General features: G+C 46.1%; 1 protein-coding gene across 1 annotated transcript; it reads right to left on the reverse strand.

The window, feature by feature from the left end:
• Positions 1-2548: 2548 nt before the first annotated feature.
• On the reverse strand, positions 2549-23504 carry LOC122931595 (the record flags this gene model as incomplete). Its single annotated transcript, XM_044285668.1, has 4 exons — positions 23293-23504; positions 22398-23181; positions 3911-4423; positions 2549-3001 (listed from the first exon to the last, which is right to left on the reverse strand). Coding segments are annotated over exons 1-4 (1962 nt in total), but the record flags the coding sequence as incomplete, so codon positions are not given.
• Between the last annotated feature and the right edge of the window lie 229 nt (positions 23505-23733).

Below are 23733 nucleotides of genomic sequence, written 5' to 3' on the forward strand. Positions count from 1 at the left end.
AGTATTGGGGGGGGGGGGGGGGGTGCCAGAGAAATGACCAAACACCCTGGGCACGCCACTGTGCTGGGGGCCAATATTTTGGTGTTGTTTACAATTGGGGCCATTATTGGGGGTTGGGATAAGCCAATGAAATTCATCCATTTTTAAACAGCTAGATGACGAGAAAATGGACACACAAAGGGTTAGAAAATGGGTATGAAGTGCGTCTGCTTCTAAACGCCTATTTTTTTTCTTTTTTGACACGGAAGGTGTACAGCATGGATGTCAAACTCATGGCCCTCCAGCATTCCCTGATAGCTGTAGGATGCCCAGGCATGATGGGAGTTGTAGTTTTGCAACAGCTGGAGGGCCACGAGTTTGACATCCCTGGTGTACAGGAAACAAGACAATGCAAAATGAATATATGACTCACTGGATCCGAAACTAAGGAACAAAAGGGAGACCCCTGCATAAGACCTGGCACTGTCCCTGACTGCTCAGCCTATGCGAACACCCCAATGGTGGATGATCGCATATCCTCGTACCTCGACTATATAACACCTGAACACCCTACAATAGTGAGGGGACACGGCCACCGGCTCCCTACACTAGACACGGAGGGAGTCAGGGTCACCTGGGATCCAGCAAACAGAAAATCACAAATGATTGTACAACACTTATCTTGTAGAAGACTGGGACATAGGATCAGCATGCACACACACTCCAGGAAGCTGTATAAACCGCACACTAATGCATTATGGGGAGGAATTTAAAGGGATGCAATCAGTCCAACTACAAGACAGCTGAGAGAGGCTAACGAGATGAGGAACTGAAAACCAAAACAAAGAAAACTCAAGGAGGAGGTTCTGAATGGCATCTGTCAGAGCTTCTCAGATGTCTGGTTGTGACATTTTTTTTCACATTCGTGTGCATGTAGCCTTACATGGAACTGTATGATGGAGGCGGTTGGGGAGGGAGTGATGTTTTTTACATGGGACTGTGTGTTGGATGAGGCTGAAGGGAGGGAGTGGTGTTTTGTACATGGGACTGTATGTTGGAGAGGCTGAAGACAGGGGATTGATGTTATTTACATGGGACTGTATGTTGGAGGAGAGATGGTGTGATGTTATTTACATGGTTCTGTATGGTGGAGGGGGGGGGGAAATTATGTTATTGGGTCTGTATTTGGAATATCTGGTGCATTATAATTTCTGAGGGCACTACAAGGAGGATTATAACTATAGGGGTCACTGCAGGGGGGCATTATAAATACAGAGGACATTATTGGGGTCCTGATTGCTACAGGGGGCACTATAGGAGTGTTTATACATCGGGCTGGAGGGAGCTTTATTACCACTTGGGGAACAATAGGGGGGCCTTATATCTACTGGGAGCTGTGTGAGGGCATTATTAATACTGGATAGCTCTTCTACTAATGGGGGCACTCTTGGGGAGCATTATCACGATTGGGAACACTGTAGGGGGCAGTACAGTGTCGGACTGGGGTGCCTAGGGAGGCCCACCGTACAGCTACATTCAAATATTACCTGCTCATACAGCAGCAAGATGCTACCAGATGATTGATTATGAGGGTCCCTGCAGCAACTTTGAGAAGGTAGGTCCTGGGGCGAAGAGGACACTGGCTAGCTTTCCTCTATACCTTGAAGTCATCTCAGCTATCTGATCGTGGCTATATAATAAACTGGGGAGTTTCTTTAATAATCTATCAAGTTTTGTCTATGAACATAGGCTGGTTGAGGTGCTGAACATTGTCAGAGCTTCTCAGATGTCTGGTTGTGACAGTACCCCTCCCTCTACGAGTGGACTCCGGACACTCAGAGCCCACCTTCTCAGGATGGGACCTATGGAAAGCCCTGATGAGACAAGTGGCCTTAATGTCCGTCACTGGGACCCACATCCTCTCCTCAGGACCATAACCCTCCCAATGAACGAGGTACTGGAGAGAACCGCGGACAACACGAGAATCCACAATCCTAGAGACCTGAAATTCAAGATTCCCATCAACCATAATCGGAGGAGGAGGCAAAGGCAAGGGTACAATGGGTTGAACATAAGGTTTTAATAAGGACTTATGAAAAACATTATGGATCTTCCAAGTCTGAGGAAGATCAAGACGGTAGGCAACAGGATTGATGACAGACAGGATTTTGTAAGGCCCAATAAACTTAGGACCCAACTTCCAGGAGGGAACCTTCAATTTGATATTCTTGGTAGACAACCACACCAGATCACCAACATTCAGGTCCGGACCAAGCACACGTCTCTTATCTCTTACATGCTTATATCTCTCACTCATGCTCTTTAGATTATCCTGAATCTTTTGCCAAATAGATGACAAAGACGAGGAGAATCTGTCCTCATCAGGTAAACCAGAAGACCGCTCTCCCGAGAAAGTCCCAAACTGCGGATGAAACCCATATGCACCAAAAAATGGTGACTTATCAGAGGACTCCCGACGACGGTTATTTAAAGCAAACTCAGCAAGGGACAAAAAAGAACACCAATCCTCCTGATTCTCCGCCACAAAACAGCGCAGATATGTCTCCAGATTCTGATTGACGCGCTCTGTCTGGCCATTCGACTGCGGGTGGAAAGCAGAAGAGAATGACAACCGAACCCCCAAGCGAGAACAGAAAGCCTTCCAGAATCTGGAAACAAACTGCGTGCCCCTATCAGAGACTATGTCTGAAGGAATACCATGCAATTTGACAATGTGATCAATAAATGCCTGAGCCAGCGTCTTAGCATTGGGCAAACCAGGAAAAGGGATGAAATGCACCATTTTGCTAAAACGGTCCACCACCACCAGAATCACAGTCTTCCCCGAGGAACGAGGCAGGTCCATTATGAAGTCCATGGACAGATGTGTCCAAGGACGGGAAGGAATGGGTAAGGGAAGGAGAGGACCTGATGGCCGTGAATGAGGGACTTTGGCACGAGCGCAAGTCTCGCAGGCTGCCACAAAACCCTCAACCGACTTACGAAGCGCATGCCACCAGAATCTCTGAGCGATGAGATCCACTGTGGCTCTTGCCCCCGGGTGCCCAGCAAGGACCGTATCTTGGTGTTCCTTAAAAATCTTGTGTCTTAAAGCGAGAGGCACAAACAACCTCCCAGGAGGACAAAGATCAGGAGCCTCTGACTGGGCTGTCTGCACCTCTGCCTCCAATTCAGGAAAAAGAGCAGAGACCACCACACCTTCAGCCAAAATGGGACCCGGGTCTTCAAAATTCCCACCTCCAGGAAAACAACGTTACAGGGCATCTGCCTTCACATTCTTAACCCCAGGACGGAACGTGACAACAAAATTAAACCTTGAAAAGAACAAAGACCATCTGGCCTGTCTCGGGTTCAGACGCTTGGCTGACTCCAAGTAGGCCAGATTTTTATGGTCAGTAAATACGGTAATAGGGTGTCTGGCTCCCTCTAGCCAATGGCGCCATTCCTCAAAAGCCAACTTGATGGCCAACAATTCCCTATCTCCCACATCGTAATTTCTCTCTGCGGAGGAGAGTTTCTTCGAGAAAAAGGCACACAGTCGCCATTTGGCAGGAGAGGAACCCTGAGACAAGATCGCACCCACACCCACCTCAGAAGCATCAACCTCAACTATGAAGGGTAGAGAAATATCAGGTTGTACCAAGATGGGAGCGGAAGCAAAACTGTCCTTCATATTAGAAAAGGCCTTACCCGCCTCTACCGACCAGGAAGAAAAATCTACCCCCTTTCTGGTCATATCAGTGAGTGGTTTAACAATAGAGGAATAATTCAAAATAAACTTCCTGTATTAATTGGCAAAGCCCCAAAAACGCATCAGCGCCTTTTGATTCTCAGGAAGCTCCCACTCAAGCACAGCGCGGACCTTCTCGGGGTCCATGCGAAAACCAGAAGCGGAGGGAAGAAACCCCAGGAATTGAATTTCTGGAACCGCAAACACACATTTTTCCAGTTTCGCGTATAATTTATTCTCCCGCAGGATGAGCAAGACCTGACGTAAGTGTTCCTTATGAGTTTTGATATCAGGAGAAAAAATCAAAATGTCATCCAAATACACTAATACAAATTTTCCCATTAAATGATAAAAAATGCTGTTCACGAAATGCTGAAAAACGGCTGGGGAATTCATCAAACCAAAAGGCATAACCAAATTCTCAAAATGGCCCTCAGGGGTATTGAAGGCCGTCTTCCATTCGTCTCCTTCTCTGACCCTGACCAGGTTGTATGCCCCTCTTAGATCTAATTTGGAAAAAACTTTAGCCCCAGCAATCTGGTTAAACAGGTCTGGGATCAGAGGAAGCGGATAAGGGTCATGAATAGTGATACAGTTCAGCTCCCTGAAATCCAGACAAGGTCTTAAAGAACCATCTTTTTTCTTAACAAAGAAAAAACCAGCGGCAACAGGTGACTTCGAGGGTCGTATGTGTCCTTTTCTCAGACTCTCAGAGATATAAGCACGCATAGCGACCCTTTCAGGTTGGGAAAGATTGTATAAACGAGATTTAGGCAGCTTGGTGCCTGGGATGAGATTTATAGGGCAATCGTACTCCCTGTGCGGGGGCAAATCCTGAACTCCACTCTCAGAGAAGACATCTGAAAATTCAGAGAGAAAAGGTGGTACAGTCTTAGTAGAAACCTCAGAAACAGATGTCGTGAGGCAATTCTCTCTGCAAAAGTCACTCCAACCATTTATTTGCCTCGCTTGCCAATCAATGGCGCCATTCCTCAAAAGCCAACTTGATGGCCAACAATTCCCTATATCCCACATCGTAATTTCTCTCTGCGGAGGAGAGTTTCTTCGAGAAAAAGGCACACAGTCGCCATTTGGCAGGAGAGGAACCCTGAGACAAGATCGCACCCACACCCACCTCAGAAGCATCAACCTCAACTATGAAGGGTAGAGAAATATCAGGTTGTACCAAGATGGGAGCGGAAGCAAAACTCTCCTTCATATTAGAAAAGGCCTTACCCGCCTCTACCGACCAGGAAGAAAAATCTACCCCCTTTCTGGTCATATCAGTGAGTGGTTTAACAATAGAGGAATAATTCAAAATAAACTTCCTGTATTAATTGGCAAAGCCCCAAAAACGCATCAGCGCCTTTTGATTCTCAGGAAGCTCCCACTCAAGCACAGCGCGGACCTTCTCGGGGTCCATGCGAAAACCAGAAGCGGAGGGAAGAAACCCCAGGAATTGAATTTCTGGAACCGCAAACACACATTTTTCCAGTTTCGCGTATAATTTATTCTCCCGCAGGATGAGCAAGACCTGACGTAAGTGTTCCTTATGAGTTTTGATATCAGGAGAAAAAATCAAAATGTCATCCAAATACACTAATACAAATTTTCCCATTAAATGATAAAAAATGCTGTTCACGAAATGCTGAAAAACGGCTGGGGAATTCATCAAACCAAAAGGCATAACCAAATTCTCAAAATGGCCCTCAGGGGTATTGAAGGCCGTCTTCCATTCGTCTCCTTCTCTGACCCTGACCAGGTTGTATGCCCCTCTTAGATCTAATTTGGAAAAAACTTTAGCCCCAGCAATCTGGTTAAACAGGTCTGGGATCAGAGGAAGCGGATAAGGGTCATGAATAGTGATACAGTTCAGCTCCCTGAAATCCAGACAAGGTCTTAAAGAACCATCTTTTTTCTTAACAAAGAAAAAACCAGCGGCAACATGTGACTTCGAGGGTCGTATGTGTCCTTTTCTCAGACTCTCAGAGATATAAGCACGCATAGCGACCCTTTCAGGTTGGGAAAGATTGTATAAACGAGATTTAGGCAGCTTGGTGCCTGGGATGAGATTTATAGGGCAATCGTACTCCCTGTGCGGGGGCAAATCCTGAACTCCACTCTCAGAGAAGACATCTGAAAATTCAGAGAGAAAAGGTGGTACAGTCTTAGTAGAAACCTCAGAAACAGATGTCGTGAGGCAATTCTCTCTGCAAAAGTCACTCCAACCATTTATTTGCCTCGCTTGCCAATCAATGGTGGGGTTATGTTTAGTGAGCCAGGGTAGCCCCAACACAAGAGGAGTAGGTAATCCGCTAAGGACGAAACATGACACATCCTCAACATGAGCATCACTCACAAATAAACGAATATTGTGAACTATGCCCTTTAATGATTTCTGAGAAAGTGGAGCGGAATCAATAGCAAAAACAGGAATATCCTTTCCCAAAGTGCATACCTGGAAACCATGAGTTATCGCAAAATGATTATCAATGAGATTGACAGCTGCTCCACTATCTACAAAAATCTCACAAAAAAATGTTCTTGCTCTCTAGCGCCACCCTGGCAGGACAAAACAGGAACTACAAGCAAACGGAAAACCTTCAATTTCCGCCTCAAGCCTGCCAATAGTAACAGATGGAACATTTTTTAAAGATTTTTTTCCTTTTTGTTTCTTTATTACTCCCAGAAAACTGCCTGAATCTCCTAGAGGGACAAACATTTGCCAAATGATTTATACCTCCACAACAAAAGCAAACCTTCCCATGCAGGCTGAATCTTCTATTGTCAGAGGCAATCAACCCCAGCTGCATGGGCTCCTGCTCAGAAGGGGCTGACAGCAACTGAGACCCCTGCGCACAGAATGAGACCTCTGCACCGTCCTGGGACTGAGTATGACAGGAAGGAGAGATCTCTCCTCTCTCTCTAAGACGCCTGTCAATACGAACGGCCTGAGACATAGCAGTGTCCAAGAAGATAGGCCTCTCATGAAAGGCAAATGCATCTTTCAATCCCTGGCAGACCATGGCAAAATTGACTTCGGAGTGCAGCATCATTCCAACCAGTATCAACTGCCCATCTCCGAAATTCTGAGCAGTATATCTCTGCGGATTGTTTACCCTGGCATAACAGACGTAGTCTAGACTCAGCCAAAGCAACACGATCCGGATCATCATATATCTGACCCAGGGCTAGAAAGAATTCATCCACTGAACTGATCGGCCGTGCCCCCACCTGGCAGCGAAAAGGCCCACGACTGAGCGTTACCCCTGAGAAGTGATATAATGATCCCCACCCTCCGTTCCTCATCACCAGAGGAATGGGGAAGAAGGCGGAAATGGAGTTTGCTAGCCTCTCTGAAACGCACAAAATTCTCACTACCCCCAGAGAACGTATCCGGGAGCGAGATCTTAGGCTCAGAACAAACTCCATGAACGCAAGCTGAACCAGTCACTAGAAACTGAGAAAGAGTCTTACGGATATCAGCTATCTCCAATGAAAGACCCTGGAAGCGCTCAGTCAAAAGTGAAACCGGATCCATGCTTGAGACGGTTTTGGCGGTTTATAATGTCACGGAAGGTGTACAGGAAACAAGACAATGCAAAATCAATATATGACTCACTGGATCCGAAACTAAGGAACAAAAGGGAGACCCCTGCATAAGACCTGGCACTGTCCCTGACTGCTCAGCCTATGCGAACACCCCAATGGTGGATGATCGCATATCCTCGTACCTCGACTATATAACACCTGAACACCCTACAATAGTGAGGGGACACGGCCACCGGCTCCCTACACTAGACACGGAGGGAGTCAGGGTCACCTGGGATCCAGCAAACAGAAAATCACAAATGAATGTACAACACTTATCTTGTAGAAGACTGGGACATAGGATCAGCATGCACACACACTCCAGGAAGCTGTATAAACCGCACACTAATGCATTATGGGGAGGAATTTAAAGGGATGCAATCAGTCCAACTACAAGACAGCTGAGAGAGGCTAACGAGATGAGGAACTGAAAACCAAAACAAAGAAAACTCAAGGAGGAGGTTCTGAATGGCATCTGTCAGAGCTTCTCAGATGTCTGGTTGTGACATTTTTTTTCACATTCGTGTGCATGTAGCCTTACATGGAACTGTATGATGGAGGCGGTTGGGGAGGGAGTGATGTTTTTTACATGGGACTGTGTGTTGGATGAGGCTGAAGGGAGGGAGTGGTGTTTTGTACATGGGACTGTATGTTGGAGAGGCTGAAGACTGGGATTGATGTTATTTACATGGGACTGTATGTTGGAGGAGAGATGGTGTGATGTTATTTACATGGTTCTGTATGGTGGAGGGGGGGGGAAATTATGTTATTGGGTCTGTATTTGGAATATCTGGTGCATTATAATTTCTGAGGGCACTACAAGGAGGATTATAACTATAGGGGTCACTGCAGGGGGGCATTATAAATACAGAGGACATTATTGGGGTCCTGATTGCTACAGGGGGCACTATAGGAGTGTTTATACATCGGGCTGGAGGGAGCTTTATTACCACTTGGGGAACAATAGGGGGGCCTTATATCTACTGGGAGCTGTGTGAGGGCATTATTAATACTGGATAGCTCTTCTACTAATGGGGGCACTCTTGGGGAGCATTATCACGATTGGGAACACTGTAGGGGGCAGTACAGTGTCGGACTGGGGTGCCTAGGGAGGCCCACCGTACAGCTACATTCAAATATTACCTGCTCATACAGCAGCAAGATGCTACCAGATGATTGATTATGAGGGTCCCTGCAGCAACTTTGAGAAGGTAGGTCCTGGGGCGAAGAGGACACTGGCTAGCTTTCCTCTATACCTTGAAGTCATCTCAGCTATCTGATCGTGGCTATATAATAAACTGGGGAGTTTCTTTAATAATCTATCAAGTTTTGTCTATGAACATAGGCTGGTTGAGGTGCTGAACATTGAATATATGTATGTAGAGCAGTAAGTCTACTGTGTTCTGTGCCACTTGTGCAGGGGGTGGGAGACTAGGGGCCACTTATGCAGGGGGTGGGAGACTAGGGGCCACTTGTGCAGGGGGTGGTAGACTAGGGGCTCACCTTGCTCAGGGGCCCATCGGGGATTAACCTGTACCCCTGTGGGCCAGTCCGAGCCTGGGGCAGTATTTCTAATGAGTGCATTCTAGAAGGGAATTACTATTGGTGGAACTTCGAGGAGCACTATTACTATGGGGGAACTATTTGTACGGCAGTAATTGTTTTTCAGGGTAGTATTTGGGGGTATTGGTGGCAACAGTGAGCAGCAGGATAACACTGTTGGGCTCCAGGTTGTTGGGGGATGATAATAGAAATGTGAGGAAGCTAAGATGTCTGTGTGTCATACCCTGCAGAGACGAGGGCTGACTGAGAGAAGTTGTTCTGACCTAATGTAGAAGATAATGACAGAGAAGATCAGTACAGACGCCACTTGGGAGGCTCTGGATGTGAGAGGTATGTACTGCTGTATACTCCTGTATGTTTGATAGTGTCTATGCAGCAAGTAAAGCAAGTAAAATGTCTTTAGTGCTAGTGCGCGCAGGAGGAGTTGACTGGGGCCATATGCATTGGGGCTTGGGCCCCAGATCTTTTGAGACCCTAGCAATGCCCCTGGCTGGCCCCATGTAACGGGGCCCGGCACTGTCATTGTACTTCATGCCGGGCTGTCTAACATGTGGTCTGTTCAGGATCTATCAAGCGGGTGGGAGGAGCCTGACCGTTGTTAGTGAGGTTCTGCCCACCCGAGTCATATATAAATACTACTAGTAGTGCCGGGCTCCGTTATATGTGAATGCAGCAAACCCCCACCCCCGCTGGTCCCAGTCGCATGGATCATGGTGATCATTACGCCCCTGCTCAGCCATTCTGAGACCGCGGGACAGCCACCGAAATCCAGAACTGTCCTGTTGAATCCAAGATGGTTGTGGAGGTATGAAAGGGAAGTACTCGATTTACACAGCCCAACGGAGCAAGTGATTATTCACAAAAAATGTCTACTTCTCAGTGGAGGTGAAGAAATGGCTGCTGCTATCGTTCATCCCCATACAGATTTATTGTTTCTGGAGGACAGATAGCTATTTATACCTCACGATCTGCTGCCCAAACAAATGATTTAGGTGTCCGCATGAAAGACTGTTTAACCTGAGGAACAAGCGTTTTACTCGTTCATCGGGTCTTTTACATCATCTTTACACAGACAGATTATAGGAGATTAGAGGAGAAGGAGCGTTGATATGAATGTTCATACCCAACAATCTGTCCAACAATCGGGCAGTGTAAATCCAAGTATAGTGTAAGAAGGCACAAGGAATCATCGTGGACGACAGATACGTGTCACCGAGGTTCCTGGCCTCGGTCGAGTAAGAGACGTTTTTTATGTGTCAGCAGCAGTTGCTGTTTGACACCTTGATACTTAGTATGGCTATAACAGCTGATCTGGGATGGCTCTTACTGGGAGTAGTCAAAGTGCTGAGAGGGGGACTACTCCCCATGTTCCAGGCTGGGTTTTGCCAGGCATAAAATCCAGCCAGCACTGCCAGGTGGGGAGGATTACCTCCATCTGACAGTGGAGCTCAGGAGGTCTGTGTGCTCTGATCTGGGTGCTGTGTTGCGATCCACGGCTTGAGCCGGGCTGGAGGGCTCAGACCCCTGTAAGGGCGAACAGGCCGCCTAACGCCTGGCCGTGGATTTGACAAGGCAGAACTTCCAACAGGGTGTGAAGTAACACCCAGGAGAAAGGTGACTGTTTTATATATGAACTTTTCATGTGTGTGAATGATCACCAAGCAACTTGCGTTTTAGTTTTGCTTTCAAAGTGTGAATAAACACTGATGTTTTGAACCAAGAATTGTACTTTGCTGCACCCACTAATCCTAACTACCAGAGTGAAACCCCACATTTGGTGAATGCAGGGAAGGGCAGTGAGGCTGGCGTCAACGCCGATATATTTTTTCGGTTTCCATTTTTGATCACGGTTGTATGTCGTACATCAAACCAGTGGTATTACAATCCATACCTCACAACAAAATGGAGGCTGTTGTGAAGGCCCTCGTGTAAGCTAATCTAAAGCAGCGAGAGACCAACCTGCACCAACGAGAGGCTAATAAGCAGCAGCAATAGACCAACCAGTTGCATCTACAACACGTGATGTCGTTGCAGACAGCAGGAGCAACCCCAAGCATTCACGATGCCCGGAAAGCAGTCCGTGCAGCGATCCCTAAGATGACACCCGCAGAAGACATCGAAAACTACCTGGTGATGTATGAGAAAGTGGCCACCAGGAAAAAGCTGCCCTAAGATCAGTGGGCTGGGGTCATAGCTCCTTTCCTGGCATCAGAGTCCCAGCGTGTATATTTCGACTTGCCGGACGATCAAGCGGCCGACTAGTCGAAGGTAAAGGGTGACATTTTGGCAAGACTAGGGGTAAATATGTTGGTCCGGGCCCAGCGGGTACATCAGTGGGGGTTTAAGCCGGCTGAACCCGCAAGACCCCAGTATTATGACTTACTCCACCTATGCTATGCTGTATAGACTATTGGCTGACATATTCTGGAGGGCGCTGCCACCCCCTCTCCAGCTCTGGATCAGCCAGGTGTCTCCTGGAAATGCCCTGTAAATGGTGGACCTGGTGGAACGCTATGAGGCCACTAAGAATCTTAAGGGGTGTTCTTTTGGGAGGGGGGAAGGTAAACCCCAGAACTCCACACACCAGGCCCAACGGTATGAGCCGGTGAAACCCACCTGGGAGGTTCCTACTATGGGCCGGACCCAGTTAATCTGCTGGCGGTACCAGGAACCTGGCCATATAAGGGCTGAGTCTCCCTATCAGGTTGAGCCCATGGACACTAATTGTGGTTACTGTCAGTAATTGTGGTTACTGCCACAGGTACCCCAGAGGCTCTAGACCTCTTGAGCCAGGTGGAAATGGGAGACACTCAAGCTGAGGCACTGCTGGACTCAGGGAGCTTGGTGACCCTAGTAAGGGCTACCCTAGTGCGATCCGCTGAGTATACTAACCGGAACGTTGGGGTGATGTGCATTCACGGAGCCTGCACAGGTATGGGAGCCTGCTTTTTTTCTGGCTGTATCTACATCTCTTTCTTTATATCCCCTGTCTAGGAATCTACCTCTTAGTTCTTCTGACTGTCTGTTGTATCCCTCCTCAGTGTTGTTTATTTGTTTCAGCCACATAAACTGACCGTAGGGTATAGATTTTTTGATGTTATAAAAAATTTACATCAGTGGAGGTCTGAATGCTGTGCCACCCACCGAACCCTAGAATGAGGGGAGAGAAGAGATGTTCTAGGAATGGGATGAGGTCTCGGTGCTCAAACCCAACATAATCTAAACTTTTGTATATGTCTCTATGACATATCAAAAGTTTGGTAAAAACGTTGTGACCTTGTAAGAGTAATAACGCAAATGATGAATGTGTTGCAAAATTAATTGCAGAAATAGTAAAGTAGATGGGATTTAAAAAAATATCATCCTCACATTGCAAAAAAGTTTCACTCATAATTTAACCTGTGTTGTGGATTTTAAATACGCAACATGTCAATTTAATGCTGGAGATTGGCAACATGAATTTCAATATTTGCAATGCATATGGAAAAACAATGGCAGACACAATAATTCAGCAACAAAGTCCGCACCATTTGGTGTAAGTTTTACTTTTGCTAATTTCTGGCGCATACGGAAAATATGCTGCAGACCCATCTTGTGTGATTTTTTCCATTTCGGTGAACATTGTGCAGGAAATATATATTTAAACTATAATACTTCTAACTTTTAACTATTATGTTTTTTTATTGTTTATTACTTTCTATGTGTAAAACTTTACTATTTTTTTTCTTATTTATTTTTTTATTTTTATTTTTTAAACAGTAATTTCCCATCCCTGTAGGGGACTTGAACATGCAATCTGCTGATCACTTGCTCCATAGTGCCCACACACAGTAGTTATGCCCCTTAGTGCACCCACAAGGTACTGATACCTCCTTAGTGCCCCCACACAGTAGTTATTTCCTTTAGTACCTCTACACAGTAGTTATGCCCCCTAGGTGCTCGCACACAGTAGTTATGCCTCCTTAGTGCCTCTACACAGTAGTTATGTCCCCTTATTGCCCCAACACAGTAGTTGTGCCCCCTTAGTCACTCCACACAGTGCTCCTTAGTGACCCGACATAGCAGTTATGCCTGCTTAGTCCTAACACACTGTAGTTATGCCCCCTTGGTTTCCCAAGACACTAGATGTGCCTCCGATAGCCCCCACCCAGTAGTTAAGCCCCCTTGGTGCCCCAAGACACTAGAGGTGCCTCCAATAGCCCCCACACAGTAGTTATGCCCACATATTGTTCCAACACAGTAATTATATTTACTTAGTGCCCACACAGTAGTTATTACCCCTTAGTGCCCTCATACAGTAGATATGCCCTTAGTGCCCCTACACAGTAGAATACCCTCTTAGTAGCCTCTTACACAGCAGAATGCCCTGAAAGTGCCCCCTCCCAATATCATATTAATGTAACCCCTTAAAGGGATTCTGTCACCTCCCCTAACCCAAAATCCGATTTTAAAGCAGTCATGCAACACAGCTTACCTTGAATAGGCTGTGCTCTTCTATCTTGTAATCCGTCCAGTAGTTTATGTGAAAATCGGTTATGCAAATTAGCCCTGAAGGTGCCCAGAGGGGCGTTTTGTTCCCCTTAGTGAGCCTAGTAACGCCCCTCTTACAGTGCCCAGCCCGCCTTCCTTGCGACTGTCTAACCGCCCTCAGCCTCCCACAGCCTCTCATCCCTCTCCTCCCCCTCCCTCACGGCCAAACGAACTCTCGCACAGGCGCAGTACCCACTGAGGGCTGTGCCAGTGCGATCTGCAGGAGACTGAGGCCAAGAGCTTCATCCTCGTCACTGGTCATGCGCCTAGCCCAGTGACGTCCGATGCTCGCTCTTCCCTTCTGACTGAGACCGGCTTCAGCTTACAGTGGGTGAACCTCTCCTAAATCCAGAGAGCAGGAACCATGAACAAGCTCTTACAAGAGCTTATACTCAGGGGAGTATTGTGATATAGCAATCCCCAAGAGTGTAATTATCCCATTCCCCAAACATGAGCCAAAACTTCATGAAGGTGTAAAGCAGGAACTCTTTATTTGAACACACAAGCATTGATTTATACACATCTTCCAACAAGGTTACTACCCACAGGGTTTTGTAAAAACAGCCAATAACCACGTACAATACACTCAGACACTCCCACACAAAATCCTCCCCTCTGCCTGTGATACAATTACCTCACACTGGGTTGATGCAATCATCCCAGGCAGGAGAATACACAATAGTCTTCTGTCCTGGAGAAAACCGAGACGTAATTCAATTATTTCTCAGGACAAAGGGACATCACCAATACACACAGAGAGACAATGGAACAGACCTCACTACTCAAAGTATACAATGTCCCACCCTTTACAATACACATAGACATCCCAAAATGGCACGAATTAGACCAGGGGTTCATGTTAGTGCAAGTCCTTTGTGAACAAAGGTGGCCTGGCTGATGAGAGGGCCCGTAATCCAGGGGCAGGAGGCGGGCAAACAGCCCCCTCCAAAACACCGTGGCGAAGTGGCTTTCGCCACATATCTTCTCATTCGGGGGGAGACTAACCAGGTAGCTGACCTTCTGTCGGTCAGAGTTAGTCGAGTCACCCACCCACAGTAAATTACAATCAACAAGGCAGCCCCTCCCACAATAATATGCAATCCGCAGTGCAGTCCCCCCCAACACTTGGTTACTGCACCCGAGCAATTTTGTAGCTTGTTTCGGTCCCATGGCTTCACCATGGCTGTGATGGGCACTGGTCTCTTGGCTTTGTGGGTCGCTGAGTGAGCAGAGACCGGTGGTACTCTGCCCTGGTGCCAGCGCTTCAGCTGGGGGGACCTGCAGATAGACAAGCCTGGGACAAGGGGTGCTCTGCCCCATTGCCAGCTCTTCCGCTGGAGCAACCGGGGTATAGTCCTGCCCGGCGACAAAGGGAAAGTTAGGGCAGAGGCCAGCGGCGCTCTGCCCAGATGCCAGCTCTTCTGCTGGGATGGGGTCAGGGAATGCTACCCCCAGGACCTTGTTGCGGATCAGCTGTGGAGAGGAGGGATCGCTTACCTCCTCCTGGCATTCCTGCGGGGTTGGTGGGGAATCAGTACCGGCCGTCCAGCATCCCGGTCGGCCTGGTGCAGAGACTGCGGTTCCATCTGCACCATTGGCGTTAAGGTTGTTGTCCCCCTGTGGTTGGGGAGAGAGACCAGTTGTCTCCTCTCCCTTCAAAGTACACTACCGCTGGGGAGCAGGACCAACTGTCCCTACTCCCTGAAACTCTGGCTGCTGTTGGGGATCTGGGCCGACTGCCCAGCATCCCTGTAGGGCCGGTGGAGAGATCTCGGACCTATCTCCACCTGCCATATGAGTTTGCCACCAGGACCAGTCTATGAGGTCCCCTACCTCTGTAGCTGGTACTGAAGCAGGGGATACTTCAGTCGGGTCTTCCCAGCTGTAGGGTTGTAGATCTGGGACTGCCACCCAGCTCTCTGGCAGTGTATATTGGGACCAAATTGAGCTGAAGAGGTATTGGTAATCCTGCTCCAGCTCCCACTTCTTTGTCACTAGAGATGTCAGGTCTTGTCTCACCTCTCTTGCTGTAGCCAAATCATGCATAGCCTCCCTGTAGTCATAGATATCCCAGAACCGGGACTCTCCAGCATCTCCGAACTCCGGTTCTGCGAAGGCCTCAAACAACAGGCCAGGGCCATCATGACCCTCACCCTCGGGTCTGTCGTGCTCAGCCATCCAGGGGGAGTGCCGAATCACATACCACCAGAGTGCCTGGTAAGCGTTGTCTAGCCAAAGCTCCTTCCATACCAGGCTCTCCAGTTCTGTCACCCACTCATCCAGGGGCTGCTCTCCCAGAAGGGGCATTCGCAGGGCCACTTGCATCCGCAACTGCTGCTCCTCGTTGGGAGACACTCGCCCCGCCGACGCTGTACATATTCCAGGGCCTCGTGCCAGAAGCCTTTCCGGACTGCATGCCTCCAGTCCGGTTCATCCTCCTCCTCGTAGTAGAACGCTGTTTGAAGACTCATGTATATATTACATTTTTTGCCCCCAGCGTATATATTTCATTTTTTGCCCCTACTGTATATATTTCATTTTTTGCATGACCTTATTGCTCCCCGCCATGATTTGAGACAGGAGTGGAGGTAGGAAGCTGTTGTGGGTTGTCTGGAAGTGGAGTAGGATGCATGACTGTAACATGTCTGTCACTACCGCATTCTGTACACTTGATGACAACTTTACAGTCTTTAGCAAAATGACTATAAGAAACACAGCACTTGTAGCATATGCCAAGTTTCCGGAGAATCTCCCTGCGCTCTTGCAAAGTTTTTGCCCTAAGCCCATTACAATTCTTAAGAGGGTGAGGCTTCTTGTGAATAGGACACTGACGATTAGGGTCTTTATCTCTTTCATCCACAACACCCTGATCAGTAGGCGAGGTTGTGGAGGGTAAGATGTCTGTCCTTTTAACAGAAATAGCTCTATTTAGGTCTCTACATTTAGCTGCTGTATTATCATACCTTGATGATGGTGAGGATGAAGCAGGCAGGTTGGGTTCACTGACGCTGAAGCTAGGATCGTTTGTCATCCAGGATTGATCACTAATGAACCTGCAGAAGTATGAGAATGGAGGAAAGGATACATTATAGTCTATTTTGTATCTTGAGCTCTGTTGTGCCCATTTCGCTTGTAGGCCGTATGGCAGTTTAGACACTACTGAGTTGCCACCATGAGCGGTGTCCAGGAAGCTTAGTCCAGGTAGACGTGGGTCAGTATTTAGCAAAAGGTTGGCTCACTTCCTGCTACACTATTAGGTAGGTGCACTGCCCGACAGCACTCCCTAATGCTGGTGGAATAAGAGAATAATCGATTGAATTGGGCGTCGCTCTCTATCAGGCAACACAGACAAGTTGGTCAGTATATCAGATGTTTTTTTATATATATATATATATATATATATATATATGTAGCACTTTAAAAATAATTACAACATGTTGCATAAAATTCATACATTCAAACAGTATTAAAACTCAGACTAAAATACACTTCTATGTACTAAAATCCTTAAGGGGGGGCTTTTGAGCCAGTTTAGTCCAAAAGTAACTGTAGCTTTGAATTGTGTTTGCAGCTGTGGCTTTGAATTGTGTTTGCAGCTATACACTTGCGTCAATTGTAAGACAACACAATATTCAGTAGGAGCAATGTCCAAAGAAGAATCAATGATATCGACAGAATTGAGCAAGTTTTCAATAATCAAATGCTATACTGTGTATAGGGTACTTTACCGTCACTGTCTACACCACTGAGGAAGGGGCCTGTTACCCCGAAACGCGTATGGTAAAGACAGTGAGGGAACATCAAGAACCAACATTTGGAAATCGTTGGCTTTCAACTACGAATATCTGCAGACTATTTTGAAAACCCCGCCTGAAAATTCAAGTCATCTGACCGCCCAGTTAACCACGTGGGATGCCACACAGGTCCTGGAAGGTCAGAGCAGAGGAAATAAATTATACTGCTATCCAGGCAAGAGGGGAAACTCCATAGACTTTACCGACAGGTCCTGGAAGCCTAAAGCATCGCACCTGACAAGTTGGTGCACAAACAGGCTGGACTCAAGAGCGGTAAAGTACCCTATACACAGTATAGCATTTGATTATTGCAAACTTGCTCAATTCTGTGGATATCATTGATTCTTCTTTGGACATTGCTCCTACTGAATATTGTGTTGTCTTACAATTGACGCAAGTGTATAGCTGCAAACACAATTCAAAGCCACAGCTGCAAACACAATTCAAAGCTACAGTTGCTTTTGGACTATACTGGCTCAACAGCCCCCCCTTAAGGATTTTAGTACATAGAAGTGTATTTTAGTCTGAGTTTTAATACTGTTTGAATGTATGAATTTCATGCAACATGTTGTAATTATTTTTAAAGTGCTACATATATACATATATATATACAGGGAGTGCAGAATTATTAGGCAAGTTGTATTTTTGAGGATTAATTTTATTATTGAACAACAACCATGTTCTCAATGAACCCAAAAAACTCATTAATATCAAAGCTGAATATTTTTGGAAGTAGTTTTTAGTTTGTTTTTAGTTTTAGCTATTTTAGGGGGATATCTGTGTGTGCAGGTGACTATTACTGTACATAATTATTAGGCAACTTAACAAAAAACAAATATATACCCATTTCAATTATTTATTTTTACCAGTGAAACCAATATAACATCTCAACATTCACAAATATACATTTCTGACAGTCAAAAACAAAACAAAAACAAATCAGTGACCAATATAGTCACCTTTCTTTGCAAGGACACTCAAAAGCCTGCCATCCATGGATTCTGTCAGTGTTTTGATCTGTTCACCATCAACATTGCGTGCAGCAGCAACCACAGCCTCCCAGACACTGTTCAGAGAGGTGTACTGTTTTCCCTCCTTGTAAATCTCACATTTGATGATGGACCACAGGTTCTCAATGGGGTTCAGATCAGGTGAACAAGGAGGCCATGTCATTAGATTTTCTTCTTTTATACCCTTTCTTGCCAGCCACGTTGAGGAGTACTTGGACGCGTGTGATGGAGCATTGTCCTGCATGAAAATCATGTTTTTCTTACCTTGCAGACTTCTTCCTGTACCACTGCTTGAAGAAGGTGTCTTCCAGAAACTGGCAGTAGGACTGGGAGTTGAGATTGACTCCATCCTCAACCCAAAAAGGCCCCACAAGCTCATCTTTGATGATACCAGCCCAAACCAGTACTCCACCTCCACCTTGCTGGCGTCTGAGTCGGACTGGAGCTCTCTGCCCTTTACCAATCCAGCCACGGGCCCATCAAGACTCACTCTCATTTCATCAGTCCATAAAACCTTAGAAAAATCAGTCTTGAGATATTTCTTGGCCCAGTCTTGACGTTTCAGCTTGTGTGTCTTGTTCAGTGGTGGTCATCTTTCAGCCTTTCTTACCTTGGCCATGTCTCTGAGTATTGCACACCTTGTGCTTTTGGGCACTCCAGTGATGTTGCAGCTCTGAAATATGGCCAAACTGGTGGCAAGTGGCATCTTGGCAGCTGCACGCTTGACTTTTCTCAGTTCATGGGCAGTTATTTTGCGCCTTGGTTTTTCCACACGCTTCTTGCGACCCTGTTGACTATTTTGAATGAAACGCTTGATTGTTCGATGATCACGCTTCAGAAGCTTTGCAATTTTAAGAGTGCTGCATCCCTCTGCAAGATATCTCACTATTTTTGACTTTTCTGAGCCTGTCAAGTCCTTCTTTTGACCCATTTTGCCAAAGGAAAGGAAGTTGCCTAATAATTATGCACACCTGATATAGGGTGTTGATGTCATTAGACCACACCCCTTCTCATTACAGAGATGCACATCACCTAATATGCTTAATTGGTAGTAGGCTTTCGAGCCTATACAGCTTGGAGTAAGACAACATGCATAACGAGGATGATGTGGTCAAAATACTCATTTGCCTAATAATTCTGCACGTAGTGTATATATATATATATATAAAAATAGAAAAAAGAGAAGCAGCACACAAAGAGAAAACGTGTGGGTGCAAAAAAATCCTCCTAGGGGACCTGCGACCAAGGTCCCAGGTATGGATAATGTAGCAAAAAGAAGGCAGCACTCCAGATGATTGTGAAAAAGTGGACGGTTTATTCACTCATCAGCGACGTTTCAGCTCTCACATTGGAGCCTTTTTCCAGCTGAGTAACATGTGCCAAAATACATTTATATATAGTGCAAGTGATTAACCAAATACAAATTGATACATCATATAATAAAGTGCAAATGCATAAATATTACAGCCATATTACAAAAGTGATCAGTGTACCATCGTGGTTCAATATAGCAGCATTATCAATATATTCATAAAAATTTCATAGTGTAATAAAAACGATATAAAATCGCAAAAAGTCCATAATTACTAATCACAGATGACAAGTTGTTGAGGAAGGGTTGAGACGTATGCATATATATCCATGCATGCCTGCAAACACGTGCGGGCATGTATGGTATATATGTGCATACATTAACCACAGCATCATGGGACGATGTGCGCAGATGTGCCCAGCATCTGCGCACGTCTGCCCATGGTGATCCCCAGGGGCTCATGGTGGCCCCTGTGGGAAATATGTGCCTCCTTTAGACCGTGCCCCTTATGGCTGTGGCCCCTTATGACATATATATAAATATGCCCCTTATATATGTGTATATATATTATCAGGAGGACATATATATGTATCTGCCCCTTTATAGATGTAAATATATATATGTACTATGTATATGTGTATAATTGTGCATATGTGCGTATATACATATATATTGGCCCTGTATGGCCAGAGGGGGGAAGGTCATAGTGTTATGTCTGTATATGTGGATATGTCTGTATGCTGCACACATGTCCATTTATACTTACATTAGAGTTGGGTATATATAGATATGCCCCAATTGTCTTATATGCATGTGGCCAGTTATGTCCCCCAGCCATAGAGCCCCCCCCCCCCCCCCCCCGCCTACCTGCGGGTGATGGCAACAGATGGCTAGATTGTCCAGTTTCTGGTCACTTCAGAAGATGAATAGAGCTCTTTAAAGCATGCCCAGCAGGGCTCCCCCACCTTCTGTCTAGAGACTGTTTATGACATGGGTGTGTGTGTTTGTGGTGCCATGGTGTCTTTGGCTGTACAGATTGTGAGCCTCAGGGGGCCAGCCAGTTGGCTGCTGCAATCTGAGTGCATCCATTCCGTCACACGCACACGATGATGTCACACCCCTGGAAAGGGAGGGGGGGGGGGGTGAGAGGGACTTATATATCAGTCCAAGACAAAGGAACAGGCTTTTTGCAACCAGACTAGAACCAGAGAAACATGAGGACTGCTGCCTGAAGGAAGAGAGGCCCATTTGGCCCTGGAGATGGCTGAGTATACGCTGGCATGGCATTGTACCTCCCTTGCAGTGCCAACCATATTCACCCCCCTTATTTCCCTACCACTATCCTAACCCTTTGTATCCCAGACCCCATGCTGCCCCTTGTAACCCCTGATATCCCTTATCCATTAACCCCTGCTGCGCCAGTCCCCTGTTAACCGCCTTCTCCTACTCTGCACACCTTCTCCTACTCTGCCCTGCTGGGTGTCTGGACCCTTGCTGTATCCCTGGTTAACCCTTGCAGTTAGCCCCGCTGGTTAACCCCTGCATCCCATGGTAACCCCTGCTCTGCTGCTCTGTTGAGCATACAGCTGCTCTGCAAACAAACTGTATAACCCTCTTGTAACCCCGTAGGGACAGTATAGAGCTAGGCGGGTGGGTTGTTATACCTGTATGTGTGTATTGTATAGTTAGTTTGTGGGTTGAATTTGGGAACGTGTAGTGTAGTTTAGGATTGTATATGTGTAGTGCTGTGTATTGTTAGTGTATTGCGTGCTCAGTGTATTTAATAAATACCGTTATATTTGTACCCTTTGTGTAGCGTGTACTTGTTAGCGGTAGCGAGTTAGTAAGGCGCATGCAGCTAGCATTAGTGATTAGTGTAAAGCATATCAAAAGTATTGTGTATTTATTATATAAAGGCATAAATAGGCGGAGTCATCACTAGACGGCTCCTCCTATTTAGGAATATTAATTATCGATATTCGCATAATATTGGTGATTAATATTCCCCCTTTACACAAGTGAACAAATGTGTTTAACATAATAAATCAATGAAAATTAAAAACCTTTGAATGAATCACTTCAGGCGGAATAGACATGATGGGAGCTTGTTGGCGTCCGGAAAGGAAAACGGCGCATGCGCCGCTCCAGCCGCTATCGCGAGATTCACAGTGGTAATACAGGACGTACAAACCACATCAAAGATGGCCACTTTAGAACATTGCTTCAGGGCGCATGCGTGTGCCAAAACACCGCCCATATAGATTTGACAGGCACTCGTACAATGCCTGAGCACCGCAGCATCTAGCAGACTGAGCTGATCCAAACATCGGGGACCGGCGGGTCAACGTCGGTCACCAATAGGATATCTGTATCTACGTGGCGGTACGGTAGTCACACCATTATCACCCAGTAGTCCAGAATAACAACAAGCTCCCATCATGTCTATTCCGCCTGAAGTGATTCATTCAAAGGTTTTTAATTTTCATTGATTTATTATGTTAAACACATTTGTTCACTTGTCACTATGAAATTTTTATGAATATATTGATAATGCTGCTATATTGAACCACGATGGTACACTGATCACTTTTGTAATATGGCTGTAATATTTATGCATTTGCACTTTATTATATGATGTATCAATTTGTATTTGGTTAATCACTTGCACTATATATAAATGTAATTTGGCACATGTTACTCAGCTGGAAAAAGGCTCCAATGTGAGAGCTGAAACGTCGCTGATGAGTGAATAAACCGTCCACTTTTTCACAATCATCTGGAGTGCTGCCTTCTTTTTGCTACATTATATATATATGTATATATATATATAAAAACATCTGATATACTAACCAACTTGTCTGTGTTGCCTGATAGAGAGTGACGCCCAATTCAATCGGTGGGTCAGTATTTGCCAACTCTAGCTCCATGAGGAGGTCACTTAGATCTTGGAGCTTGCAGTAGTCTTTGTTCTCTATTTTTGGAAAGTTTTGCAGTCTCTTGAATAGAGCGCTTTCTATGGCTTCGGAGCTACCAAAGGCTTGCTCAAGTCTTGCCCATGCAGCAACAAGACCTGTATCTAGGTGATCAACATGTACTGTTTTGAGTCTTTTAACACGACATGCAGATTTTGGTCCCAGCCACTTTATTAACAAATCAAGTTCTTCCTTAGCAGTAAGGTTGAAATCGGCAATAGTAGCCTTGAAGGTTGATTTCCAGGCCCTGTAGCTCTCTGGACAGTCATCAAACCTTGAGAGGCTGGTGTTAATGAGCTCAAAGCGTACCATGTATCTGGCAAAGTCATTCATGTCTGGTCTCTCACTCCTTGGTGTCAAAGTAACTTGTGGAACCCCTTGGGTGTGAAAGTTCTCTGGTGATGTGGGGTGAGTTTTACCAGGGTAAAATGATGTTTCATGAGCGTTTAACTGTGGTGTAGTCTCTGAGGCTTGTGCTGGCTTTGGTTTGAGCTGCGGCTTATCACTGGAAGTCACCTTGTTGTTGACATGAGTTGATCCGGTTTGCTGCATAGATGTACTTGCGTTGTAGACTTGAAGAGGCTTAGGCATATAGAGCTGAGAGGTCTCTGCGTTGGGAGTCAGAACAGTGTCGTTAGTAGGAGGTACAGGAGATGACTGTATCTTTGCAGATGTTATGCTTTAGAATGTATTCACTGGTGCGTTCAGCAGGATCTTCCAGTTCTGCTGGGATAAGGCAGTCTGAATTAGTACTTTGTCCCATTGCTTGTTCAAGGACTTTCTTACCTACCTTGCTAGTGAAGCTGCTTCCTCCCCTTCCATTTGTAGAATCTTTATTTGTGAATCTGCCTCTGCTTGGAGAGCTTTGCTTTGAGCTTCCATCTTGGCTTGATGAGCTGCCCTTTGAGCTTCCATCTCTGCTTGATGAGCTGCCATCTTTGCTTGTTGAGCTGCCCTTTGAGCTTCCATCTCTGCTTGCTGAACTGCCATTTGAGCTTCCATCTCTGCTTGCTTTCTGGTAAAGGAGCTTTGTGTCCTTTTTGATTCGGCATCAGCGCGGGCCTCTATTAACTTGTCGCTTAATGTTGATCTTCTGGAACGAGAGAATCTGGAAGAAAGTGCAGTGCGCTTGGTTGGGGTGGATCTGTGAGATCTGGACTCCTGCAGTTGAGTAATGTGGAGTTCTGCCCTAAGCTTAGAATTTTGCACTGCGAGATCCCTTTGTTGGTTC

Source organism: Bufo gargarizans, chromosome 3 (assembly GCF_014858855.1).
Source record: "Bufo gargarizans isolate SCDJY-AF-19 chromosome 3, ASM1485885v1, whole genome shotgun sequence".
Lineage (NCBI taxonomy): Eukaryota > Metazoa > Chordata > Amphibia > Anura > Bufonidae > Bufo > Bufo gargarizans.